This window comes from Cervus canadensis, chromosome X (assembly GCF_019320065.1).
Source record: "Cervus canadensis isolate Bull #8, Minnesota chromosome X, ASM1932006v1, whole genome shotgun sequence".
Classification (NCBI taxonomy): domain Eukaryota; kingdom Metazoa; phylum Chordata; class Mammalia; order Artiodactyla; family Cervidae; genus Cervus; species Cervus canadensis.
The window spans coordinates 78,137,568-78,150,963 of NC_057419.1; the positions used below are offsets into that span (position 1 = coordinate 78,137,568).

The following is a 13,396-nucleotide window of genomic DNA, read 5'->3' on the forward strand; positions in this document are numbered from 1 at the left end:
CTCTGACTGCAGCAGACCTGGGCTCCTCTTGGAGGAGGTCGCCATTAGCCCCATCATAGAGCCACAGAGCAGAGGACTCACAAGCTGGAGAAAAGTAATACCAAAGAAATTCTTGCAGTGTTGCAAAAGTTCTGTGGCCCACAACAGATTTCCCAACCTGGAGATCTGGCGAAGGGACTGTGAACTCCCAGGGAATTTGAAGGCCAGTGGGATTTGACTACAGAACGTCCACAGGATTGGGGAAACAAATTTTTGGATGGCACAAAATCTTGTGCACACCAGGACCCAGGAGAAAGGAGCAGTGACCCCACAAGAGACTGAGACAGACTTCCCTGTGAGTGTCCAGGAGTCTCTGGTGAAGGCAGGGCTCAACAGTGGCATGCTGCAGGGTTAGGGGCACTGACTTCAACAGTCCTGGGAGCCACAGGGTGCTGGCATAAGTCCTTTGAAAGAGGTCACCATTACTGCCATTACTCCTGCCATAGTTTTGCCTCAGGCCAAAGTACAGGGAGGGAACACAGCACCACATCAGTAGATAATTGGATTAAAGATTTACTGAGCAAGGCCCCACCTATCAGAGCAAAACCCAGTTTGCCCACAGCCAGTACCTAGCATCAGGAAGCTTCCACAAGCTTCTTATCCTTATCCATCATAGGACAAACAGAATGAATAGGACAATTACAGAAAACCAACCAAACTGATCACATGCATCACAGCCTTGTATGACGCAATGAAACTATGAGCCATGGCGTGCAGGGCTACCTAAGACAGATGAGTCATGATGGAGAGTTCTAACAAAAAATGGTCCACTGGAGAAAGGAATGGCAAACCACTTCAACATTCTTGCCTTGAGAACCCCCTGAACAGTATGAAAAATCAAAAGGATACAAAACTGAAAGATGTTTTGTAAATACAGATGTTTTGTAAATACAATGTTTTGTTCTGTAAATAAAATACAGAAACAGTATGGGCCTAACAGAAGCAGAAGATATCAAGAAGTGGTGGCAAGAATACACAGAACAACTGTACAAAAAAGATCTTCATGACCCAGATAATCACGATGGTGTGATCACTCACCTAGAGCCAGACATCCTGGAGTCCACAGTCAAGTGGGCCTCAAGCATTTCAAACTCCTCAGATTGGTACGCGCCCAATATGCTACTGGAGAAGAGTGGAGAAATAGCTACAGAAGGAATGAATAGGCTGAGTCAAAGTGGAAACAATGCCCAGTTGTGGATGTGTCTGGTAGTGAAAGTAAAGTCCAAGGCTGTAAGAACAATAATGCATAGAAACCTGGAATGTTAAGTCCATGAGTCAAGGTAAATTGGAGGTGGTCAAACAGGAGATGGCAAAAGTGAATGTTGACATTTTAGGAATCAGTGAACTAAAGTGGGCTGGGATGCATGAATTTAATTCAGATGACCTTTACATCTACTACTGTGGAAAAGAATCCCTTAGAAGAAATGCAGTAGACCTCATAGTCAACAAAAGAGTCAAAAATGTAATACTTGGGAGCAATGTCAAAAACAACAGAATGATCTCTGTTTCTAAGGCAAACCATTCAATATCATAGTAATCCAAGTCTTTGCCCCGACCACTAATGCCAAAGAAGCTCAAGTTAAATGGTTCTATGAAGACCTACAAGACCTTCTAGAACTAACACCAAAAAAAGATGTAATTTTCATCATAGCTGACTGGAATGCAAAAGTAGGAAGTCAAGAGATACCTGGAGTAATGAGCAAGTTTGGCCTTGGAGTACAAAATGAAGCAGGGCAAAGGCTAACAGAGTTTTGCCAAGAGAACACACTGGTCATAGCAAACACCCTCTTCCAATAACACAAGAGACGACTCTACACATGGACATCACCAGATGGTCAATACCAAAATCAGATTGACTATATTCTTTGCAGCCAAAGATGGAGAAGTTCTATACAGTCTGCAAAAAGACTGGGAGCTGACTGTGGCTCAGATCATGAACTCCTTAGTATCAAAATCAGATTTCAATTGAAGAAAGTAGGAAAAAAAACAATAGGTCATTCAGGTATGACCTAAAACAAGTTCCATATGATTAAACAGTGGAAGTTACATATAGATTCAAGGGATTAGACCTGATAGACAGAGAGCTTGAAAAGCTATGGATGGAGGCTTGTAACATTGTAGGAGGCAGTGATCAAAACCATCCCCAAGAAAGAAATGCAAAAAGGCAAAATGGTTGTCTTAGGATGCCCTTACAAACAGCTGAGAAAAGAAAAGAAGCAAAAGGCAAAGGAGAAAAGGACACATATACATGGGGGTTGTAAAAAGCCTTTTTAAGTGAACAATGGAAAGAAATAGAGGAAAACAAAAGAGTGGAAAGACTAGAGATGTCCTCAAGAAAACTAGAGATAACAAGGAAGCATTTCAAACAAAGAAAGGCACAATAAAATACAGAAACAGTATGGGCCTAACAGAAGCAGAAGATATCAAGAAGTGGTGGCAAGAATACACAGAACAACTGTACAAAAAAGATCTTCATGACCCAGATAATCACAATGGTGTGATCACTCACCTAGAGCCAGACATCCTGGAGTCCACAGTCAAGTGGGCCTTAAGAAGCATCACTACAAACAAAGCTAGTGGAGTCGGTGAAATGCCAGGTGATCTATGTGAAATCCTCAAAGATGATGCTGTGAAAGTGCTGCACTCAATATGCCAGGAAATATGGAAAACTCAGCAGTGATCACAAGACTGGAAAAGGTCAGTTTTTACTCCAATCCAAACAAAGGCAATGACAAAGAATGTTCAAGCTACCCCACAATCACTCTCATTTCACACACTAGCAAAGTAATGCTCAAAATTCTCCAAGCTAGGCTTCAACAGTATATAAAAGCCAAGAACTTCCAGATGTTCAAGCTGGTTTTAGACCAGAGATCAAATTGCCAACATCTGTTGGATCATAGAAAAAGCAAGAGAATTCCAGAAAGACATCTACTTCTGATTCATTGACTATGCTAAGGCCTGTGACTGTGTGAATCACAACAAACTGTGGAAAATTCCTAAGCAGATGGGAATACCAGATCACCTTACCTGTCTCCTGAGAAACCTGTATGCAGGTCAAGAGGCAACAGAACAGGAAATGAAACAATGGACTGGTTCCAAATTGAGAAAGGAGCACGCCAAAACTATATATTGTCACCCTGCTTATTTAATCTATATGCTAAGTACATCAAGTGAAATGTCAGGCTAAATGAAGCACAAGCTGGAATCAAGATTGCTGGGAGAAATTTCAGTAACCTCAGATATGCAGATGTCACCAGCCTTATGGCAGAAAGTGAAGGGGAACTAAAGAGTCTCTTAATGAAAGTGAAAATGGAGAGTGCAAAAGCTGGCTGAAAACTCAACATTCAAAAAAATGAAGATAATAGCATCCAGTATCATCACTTCATGACAAATAAATGGAGAAGCATTGGAAATAGTGCCATACTTTATTTTCTTGGGCACCAAAATAACTGCAGATGGTGACTGCAGCCATGAAATTAAAAGACACTTGCTCCTTGGAGAAAAAAAAAATCATTGAAAACCTAGACAGCATATTAAAAAGCAGGGGCATTACTTTGCTGACAAAGATCCATCTAGTCAAAGCTATGGTTTTTCCAGTAGTCATGCACAGATGTGAGATTTGGACCATAAAGAAGGCTGAGCATGGAAGAATTGATGCCTCTGAACTGTGGTGTTGGAGAAGACTCTTGAGAGTCCCTTAGACTCCAAGATCAAATCACTCAATTCTAAAAGAAATCAATCCTGAATATTCATTGGAAGGACTGATACTGAAGCTAAAACTCCAATACCTTGGCCACGTGATGTGGAGGACTGACTCATTGGAAAAGACCCTAATGCTGGGAGAGATTGAAGGCAGAAGTAGAAGGGGATGACAGAGGTTGAAATGGTTGTATGATATCACCGATTCAATGGACATGAGTTTGAGCAAGCTCTGGGATATGTTGAAGGACAGGGAAGCCTGATGTGCTGCAGTTCATGGTGTCACAAAGAGTCAGTCATGACTGAGTGGCTGAACAACAACAGGTAAATCACAAGGAATTGACAAGAGTACAGTTTATAGTACTATACAGCATGATAGTAGGCCACATAAGAAAATCATGGCAAAATGAAGTGGAGCAATAATGGAATCAGCAGATGAATATAGTAGGGAAAGCTATCAGGTGACATGATCTGATGGCATGAGATTCCAAGCTAGCTTGTTTTAACGAATAGAGAAAAGAAAATATTTGGAAATGGCATTGAGGAAACAAACCTACAGTACCTCTGAGTTCTGTTTTATGAGGGGTTATGGGAGAAAATACTTCTCACTAGAGAGGGATTTACTTATAACACTGTGTTTAAAAGAGATAATAATGTCCAGTAGTGACATAATCTGAGCCCTTTGTGATGTAAGAGGCAACATCAAACTAGAAATACATTTTAAAAGCACTAGGGAACTAAATCGTTGATTTCTAGATAAAATCATTTTTTTCCTTTTTTTTTTTTTCCCAAACTATGTTGCATTTTCTGATTCTAAAAGTAATACATACTTTTTGAAAAAAATCCAAACATTATAGAAATGCATCATTTTAAAAGGGAATAGATCTCTAAGTTTTTAGAGTTTGAATTTCTGAGTCAAAGGTTTTATAAACTTTATTTTCATTGTTGAAATTGTGCAGTTTTTCATATTTTTACTGATCTTTGACTTTTTTTTTCCTACAAATTACCTATTCCATCTTAACTATAGCTTTCTTACTGATTTTTACATGCTTTTAAAATTAGGTTGTGTCACAGAATTTTCCATTTTTGTAAGTCAAAATGACTGAATATTGATAGTTTTATATGGTTCAACTTAATACATATGGATATTAGCTGTTAGCTCTGTCAATATGGCTTACATCATCATAATTTTTTGTATTACTGTCAGTAATACTCTTTTAAAGGAGATTGGCTTTTAAAATATAGACTAACACTGAATGATGTAGCCACTAAATCCTAAAGAAATGCTTTTGTTTAAATCAACTCACTATAATGTCTTAATTGGCAATAATATAAAGTCTTCCTTTTTATCAGAAAAACAGGATGGGCTAATCTTCTTTACATATAAAATTAAGTATACCAGAGTACCATAATAGAGTCTTATTATGTTTTATTCTGCTTTTCATTTTAAAGTGCCTTCACACACAGTAATTACTTCCCTTCTCCCTAAAATAAGATATGGTTATAAGTACACATATACACACACTCAGAGTGATTAAAATACTCAAGGCCATGCAGGTATTTTGTGAAAGAGCCTGAACTAGCTAAATTTCAAAGTAAAACACTTAAGATGTCAATGAAAATTTTGTACCTCTGTTTAAAATACAACTTTCAGTCATGGACAGTTAGCTCAGTTGGTTAGAGCATGATGCTAATAAAATACAACTTTTAATCTATAAATAGCTACTACTAGAGGAACATTATTTATATTAAAATATAAATATGAAGCTAAATTGAGCATACGAACCGTTAAAAATGCTAAAAATGATTGAAAAGAGGACTTACAGTCTTGGAAGAGACATTTCCCCTGCCTATAGGTTGCCAGGACTTTAGCACTGTAAGTTCAAACTGGTAATGCTGAGTGATGACATCATAAAGAGATTGTAAACAGCAGGAACTTAAAGGGATAAGACACAGTAATTACATTTTACAGTGCATAAGCACTTCTGAAATCTATTCAATAACTTTAGATGTGTTCACACACAATGTTTCACAGTTTGAACTGAGAGAATCAGTTTTTCATTGATTGAATCTATTTTTATTTTTTTTTAATTAGAGTAAAATTGCTTTACAGTTTTGTGTTGATTTCTGCCCTACAACAACACAAATCAGCCATAATTATACATATATCACCTCCATCTTGAACCTCCCAAACTTCTCCCTATCCCACCCCTCTAGGCCATCACAGAACTCCAGGCTGGGCTCCATGTAGTGTATATATGTCAGTGCTACTTTCTCCATTCGTTCCACTCTCTCCTTCCCCGACTGTATCAACAGATGCATTCTCTAAATCTATGTCTCCATTCCTTCCCTGCAAATAAGTTCATCAATAACATTTTCTGAAATTCCATATACATGTGTTAATATACAATATTTGTTTTTCTCTTTCTGACTGACTTCACTCTGTATAACAGGCTCTAGGTTCATCCACCTCACTGGAACTGACTCAAATTCATTATTTTTTATGGTTGAATAATATTGCATTGTATATATACATATATATATATATATATATATATATATATATATATATATATATATACCACTTCTGCTTTATCCATTCATCTGTAGATGGATATCTAGGTTGTTTTCATGTTCTGGCTACTGTAAATGGTGATGCAATGAATATCGGGGTACTTGTGTCTTTTAGAATTGTGACCTTCTCAGAGTATAGTCCCTGTAGTGGGACTGCTGGGTCATATGGCAGATTTATTCTTTGACCCATCTCATAGAGTAATGGAAATAAAAATAAAACAAACAAATGGAATCTAATTAAACTGAAATGTTTTTGCACAGCAAAGGAAATGACAAACAAGATTAAAAGACAATCCTTAGAATAGGAGAAAATAATTGTAAATGGAACAACTGACAAGTGATTCATCTCCAAAATATACAAGCAGCTCAAACAACCCAAAATCAGAAAGAAAAGAAACCAGCTCAATCAAAAAGTGGGCAAAAGATCTAGGCACACATTTCTCCAAAGAAGACATACAGACGACCAATAAACACATGAAAAGATGCTAAACCTCACTAATTACTAAAGAAATGCAAATAAAAATTACAGTGAGGTATCACCTCACACCAGTCAGAATGGCCGTCATCAAAAAAATCTACAAACAATAAATGCTGGAAAGGATAGGCAGAAAAGGGAACCCTCCTACACATTAGGTGAGAATGTAAACTGATAGAACCATTATGCAGAACAGTATGGAGATTACTTAAACTAGAAATAAATCTGATTGCTTAAGAAACAACTAATTGCTTGATATCAGTTTATTTTAACATGAGTTTTGAATATGTATATGTCCACACAAATCTGTGTACCTGTATACGTATGTGTGCATGAGAGATATATGGGCCGAAAGGAAAATAGAAGAATATTCTTCTCTAAAGAGCAACTGTAATGTGTACATTTTCTGCATGTTTAGGCTCCTTTTCCTCCAAAACTATATATATGCTTGCAGAGATTATCCTAAAAAAATACTTGAATATAGTTTATTCTTAGATATTTAAATTAAGCAAAGGTAAAATGCCTATTAAAATAGTACCAAAGAGTATGAAAAACATTTTTTTTTCCCTCATTTTAATTGGAGGCTAATTACTTTGTAATATTGTAGTGGTTTTTGCCCAACATTGACATGAATAAGCCATGGGAGTAATTGTGTCGCCCATCCCCAAAGCTCCTCCCACCTCCCTCCCCATCACATCCATCAGGGTCATCCCAGTGCACCAGTCCTGAGCACCCTGTCTCACGCATCGAACCTGGACTGGCGATCTATTTCACGTATGGTACTATAAATGTTTCAGTGTTTTTCTCTAAAATCATCCCACCCTCATCTTCTCCAACAGAGTCCAAAATTCTGTTCTTTACATCTGTGTCTCTTTTGCTGTCTCGAACATAGGGTCATCATTACCATCTTTCTAAATTCCATATATATGCATTAATATACTGTATTGGTGTTTTCCTTACTGACTTACTTCATTCTGTACAATAGACTCCAGTTTCACCCACCACATTAGGACTGATTCAAACACATTCTTTTAAAAGCTGAGTAATATTCCATTGTGTATCTATACCCCAAGTTTCTTATCCATTCATCTGCTGATGGACATCTATGTTGCTTCCATGTGCTAGCTATTTTAAACAGTGCTGTGATGAATGGGTTACATGTGTCTCTTTCATTTTTGGTTTCCTCAGTGTGTATGCCCAGCAGTGGGATTGCTGGGTCATATGGCAGTACTGTTTCCAGTTTTTTAAGGAATCTCCACCCTGTTCAGTTATCAGTTTCTTTCTTTAACAACATTCACAGGCAGAATGTCAGGAGATCACATCTTCAGCTGAACCTAAAGATCTCATCTACCTTCTCCTCTATTCTGACCCTTCCTGTCACCCTATTTCCTTATTTTTTCCCATAGCACTTATTACCTTCTTTATAACTTATTTATTGCTTATCTCCAACCACTAGAATATAAGGTCCATGAAGACAGTGATTTTTTGTCTATTTTATTTACTTATGTATCCCCAGTGCCTAGCACAGTGATGGCATGCAAAATTTTTTATTGAATGAAAAAATGAATGCTACAATTTGAACTATTATTATGTAAGGAAATGTTGGCTCTCTCAGTTGCTTTCTTTCACTATGGAAGCATCATTAAAGTCTGAGTCACTTAAAAGCTGAGACTGAAATGTTCAAGTTCTGTAAACATAGGTTCTGTTATCTACTACTTATACACCAAGCTGGCCATTTATTTTGAGCCAGAATTTATGACTATGCTGCATTTTCACTTTGCACGGATCTCCAGCTGACCCTGGTGATGAAGATGGAAATGTTTTGAAGAGGTGTACTTGGGAGCCCCTGGAGAGGGAAGCAGCAACCCACTCCAGTATTCTTGCCTGGAAAATCCCATGGATAGAGGAACCTGGTGGACTACAGTCTATGGGGTCACAAAGAGTTGGACACAACTGAGCATACACACATGCACACACATGAAAGCTTCCCAGGTGGCTTAAATGGAAAAGAATGCATCTACCAATGCAGGTAGACGTGGGTTCAACTCTTGGGTCAGGATGATCTCCTGGAGGAGGGGACAGCAAATCACTCCAGTATTCTTGCCTGGAGAATTCCATGGACAGAAGAGCCTGGCAAGTTGAAGCCCATAGGGTCGTATAAAGTAAAACAAAACTGAAGTGATTTTGCACACAAGAACTCGGAAGTAAAAAAAAAAAAAAAAAAAAAAAATTAAATTGGGATTCAGGAGACCAGTGTTCAAATGGTGGTCTTTGTCACTAATATGGTAGCCTTGGACAAGCTAATTAAATTTCCTCTAGGGTCTCAATGTGTAATAGGGATGGACCAAATAACTGGTTTACCTGGCATGACATAGAATACTAAGGATGTAGGAAGGTAGTAATAGAGTCATCCAGAGCTATATTCCACATTTCAAAAATGGAATTAGTTTGAATCTTGTGTTGATAAATCCTATGTAAAACAAAGAAATTTGAATGCTTTGCATATAAAATATTAGCCCAATAAGGTAATATCTCTATTTCATATTGATGAGACATTCTGATTGGCAAACCTATGTAATGAAGATAAATGTTAATACTATAACTTAAAGGTAAAAAATAAAATCTGAAATGTCTCTTCCACCTATTCTTATCATACCCAGGAAGCTCCAGTAGGTTAAAAAGAGTTGGATATATTTCCATCAACTCTTGTATTTTAATTACTCATGGATGTTACAAGTGAAGATGAACGCTTAAAGGTTTATCAAAATAAACCTTGAGGTGAATCAATAATCTGAATAAACTTGGAGCAAATTAAAAGGGGTAAAGTGTTATGTGAAATGAGCCAACAATCTTATGTTTCCTGGAACATGAAAAGCAAGCCTATATGTGTGTGTGTGTGCATGCATGCGTCCAGTTGTGTCAGACTCTTTGTGACCCCATAGACTATACCCTGCCAAGCTCCCCTGTCCATGAAATCTTCCAGGCAAAAATACTGGAGTGGGTTGCCATTTCCTACTCCAGGGTATCTTCTGGACCCAGGGTCTAACCTGCAGTGCCTTCTGCACTGCCAGGCAGGTTCTTTACCACTAGCACCACCTGGGAAGTCCAAGCCTTACATTAAGTTTTGGCTATGTCTGTTTTGTTTTTTTTTTGCTATTGTTGTTGTTCATAATTTAATCGCCTGTGCCTAGCAGAGTGTTGCTTCAGAGTAGATGATCACCAAAGATTTGTTGAATGCATAGATGTGTAAGAGACTGTATGAGGAGGAAAGAGTTTAGTAAAGTAAAGGGCTGAAAGGTTACAACTTAAATAGTACAAAAGTGGATATTTTTATAGCTCCTGAGTGACATTTAATACTAAAGTAGGTGAAAGTGAGTCTTTCAGTCATGTCTGACTCTGCCATCTCATGGACTATACATTCCATGGAATTCCCCAGGCCAGAATACTGGAGTGGGTAGCCGTTCCCTTCTCCAGGGGATTTTTCCAACCCAGGGATCAAACCCAGGTCTTCCACATTGCAGGTGGATTCTTTACCAGATGAAGCCATAAGGGAAGCCCAAGAATACTAGAGTGGGTGGCTTATGCCTTCTCCAGGGGATCTTCCTTACCCAGGAATTGAGCCAGGATCTCCTGCATTGCAGGTGGATTTTTTACCAACTGAGCTATCAGGGAAGCTAAAGTAGGTTTGTGTTGCAATTATTGTGGTCTTCTATAGCTTTAGATAGTCTTATTTGAAACATGTGCTCAGAAATTCTCATTTTCAAAGTACTATAAACACATGCATCCACAGACACAATTGTGAATCACAGAATCAGAAGAACTTATTCAAAAAAGGCAATTTTCTAAAAGCTGATGAGAAAACTTTACTAAATGTTATATTTATATGTAAGACCCCAAACAACAAAATGGGTTTAAATTTTAAGAAGACAACTGAATATCATTGACAAAATTCATTACATACTTATTGTGATTTTTCAAATGGAGACATATCAAAAAGGCAACAGAATCAGAAAATTTAAAAGGCAATATCCAGGCACTACTTTTTATGGCTATTCTTATCAATACAAATGCTAAATATGAAATTCCCATATTTCAGTAGGTGAGTATGTGTATGCAAACTATTCATTCAAACATTTTTCTGCTAGTCCTCTCATATCCTTGATATCTATTCCCCCACTGAAAAATGCTGTGATAGACTTTATAGGTTGCCTATCCACTTTACCCCTTCTTTTTTTCAGAATGTAATAATAACTGCTCTAACAGTCCATGCTAGTTTATAAATTCTTCCAGTGTCAAAAATACACAATGTGAGAGCTGAAAGTTATGTTTTATTGGAGATAAAATGAAGACTGCAACTCTGGGGACAGCACTTCAGATAACTCTGAGAAACTGCTCCAAAGAGGCAAAGGGGAATATCAGTATATATGTGGTTTTTGTGAAGAGGAATACATGCAATCAAACACATATTTTTTACAGAAAGTTTCTGCTAGTCTTGTGAAGCATTAGAGATACCAAGGGGTATTTCATGCAAAGATGGGCTTGATAAAGGACAAAAATGGTATGGACCTAACAGAAGCAGAAGATATAAAGAAGAGGTGGCAAGAATACATAGAAGAACTATACAAAAAATATCTTCACGACCCAGATAATCACGATGGTGTGATCACTCACCTAGAGCCAGACATCCTGGAATGTGAGGTCAAGTGGGCATCAGGAAGCATCACTACGAACAAAGCTAGTGGAGGTGATGGAATTCCAGTTGAGTTATTTCAAATCCTGAAAGATGAAGCTGTGAAAGTGCTGCACTCAATATGCCAGCAAATTTGGAAAACCCAGCAGTGGCCACAGGACTGGAAAAGGTCCGTTTTCATTCCAATCCCTAAGAAAAGCAATCCCAAAGAATGCTCAAACTACTGCTCAATTGCACTCATCTCACACACTAGTAAAGTAATGCTCAAAATTCTCCAAGCCAGGCTTCAGAAATATGTGAACTGTGAACTTCCAGATGTTCAAGCTGGTTTTAGAAAAAGCAGAGGAACCAGAGATCAAATTGTCAACATCTGTTGGATCATCGAAAAAGCAAGAGAGTTCCAGAAAAACATCTATTTCTGCTTTATTGACTATGCCAAAGCCTTCCACTGTGTGGGTCACAATAAACTGTGGAAAATTCTGAAAGAGATGGGAGTACCAGATCACCTGACTTGCCTCTTGAGAAACCTATATGCAGGTCAGGAAGCAACAGTTAGAACTGGACATGGAACCACAGACTGGTTCCAAATAGGAAAAGGAGTACGTCAAGGCTATATATTGTCACCCTGCTTATTTAACATATATGTAGAGTACATCATGAGAAACGCTGAGCTGGAAGAAGCACAAGCTGGAATCAAGATTGCCAGGAGAAATCTCAATAACCTCAGATATGCAGATGACACCACCCTTATGGCAGAAAGTGAAGAGGAACTTAGAAGCCTCTTGATGAAAGTGAAAGAGGAGAGTGGAAAAGTTGGCTTAAAGCTTAACATTCAGAAAACTAAGATCATGGCATCTGGTCCCATCACTTCATGGGAAATAGATGGGGAAACAGTAGAAACAGTGGCTGACTTTATTTTTTTTGGGGGGGGCTGCAAAACCACTACAGATGGTGATTGCAGCCATGAAATTAAAAGACACTTACTCCTTGGAAGGAAAGTTATGACCAACCTAGATACCATATTAAAAAGCAGAGACATTACTTTGCCAACAAAGGTCCATCTAGTCAAGGCTATGGTTTTTCCAGTGGTCATGTATGGATGTGAGAGCTGGACTGCGAAGAAAGCTGAGCACTGAAGAATTGATGCTTTTGAAGTGTGCTGTTTGAGAAGACTCTTGAGAGTCCCTTGGACTGCAAGGAGATCCAACCAGTCCATCCTAAAGGAGGTCAGTCCTGGGTGTTCATTGGAAGGACTGATGCTGAAGCTGAAACTCCAATACTTTGGCCACCTCATGCGAAGAATTGACTTATTGGTAAAGACCCTGATGCTGGGAGGGATTGGGGCCAGGAGCAGAAGGGGACGACAGAGGATGAGATGGCTGGTTGGCATCAGCAACCCGATGGACATGAGTTTGAATAAACTCCGGGAGTTTGTGATGGACAGGGAGGCCTGGCGTGCTGTGATTCATGCAGTGGTAAAGAATCAGACAAGACTGAGTGGCTGAACTGAACTGAACTGAACCTTGCTAGGAACTGAAAGTTACAAGAGCATGTTTAGGAGCTCCAGGAATGTCTCTCAGGCCAGAGGCCACTCTCTTGGCTGCCTGCCTCCGGGGCAAGTTACCTGGAAAGAGGGTCTAACTCCACCCCCATCTAGAGCTGGGAGAGATGCCTATGGTAGAAAAAAATCCATGACTATACATGCCACATTTTTTCTGTCTTATAGATGGGAGCTAGCAGTTCCACTACCTTTAAGATAGATGTATTAAAAAAAAAAAAAAGGACAATTTTGATCTCCAGAGTTTAAAAAAGACATGCCTGATCTTTTTCTGTGATACTGAGTGGCCATGGTATCCTTTGGAAGATGAGGAATGCTGGACAGTTAAAATGTCTCTTAATTATAATACTGTTTTACAATT

The 13,396-nt window shown here is 38.5% G+C and overlaps 1 protein-coding gene across 1 annotated transcript in view; it reads right to left on the bottom strand.

Moving 5' to 3' along the window:
* The window catches only part of CYLC1 (cylicin 1), a 56,912-nt gene extending 51,309 nt beyond the window's left edge, over positions 1-5,603 (bottom strand). The window contains exon 1 of the mRNA XM_043459129.1: positions 5,563-5,603. Within this exon, the coding sequence (XP_043315064.1) occupies positions 5,563-5,579 (17 nt within the window). The 5' untranslated portion in view covers positions 5,580-5,603. The remainder of the gene's footprint in view (positions 1-5,562) is intronic.
* Positions 5,604-13,396: the final 7,793 nt, after the last annotated feature.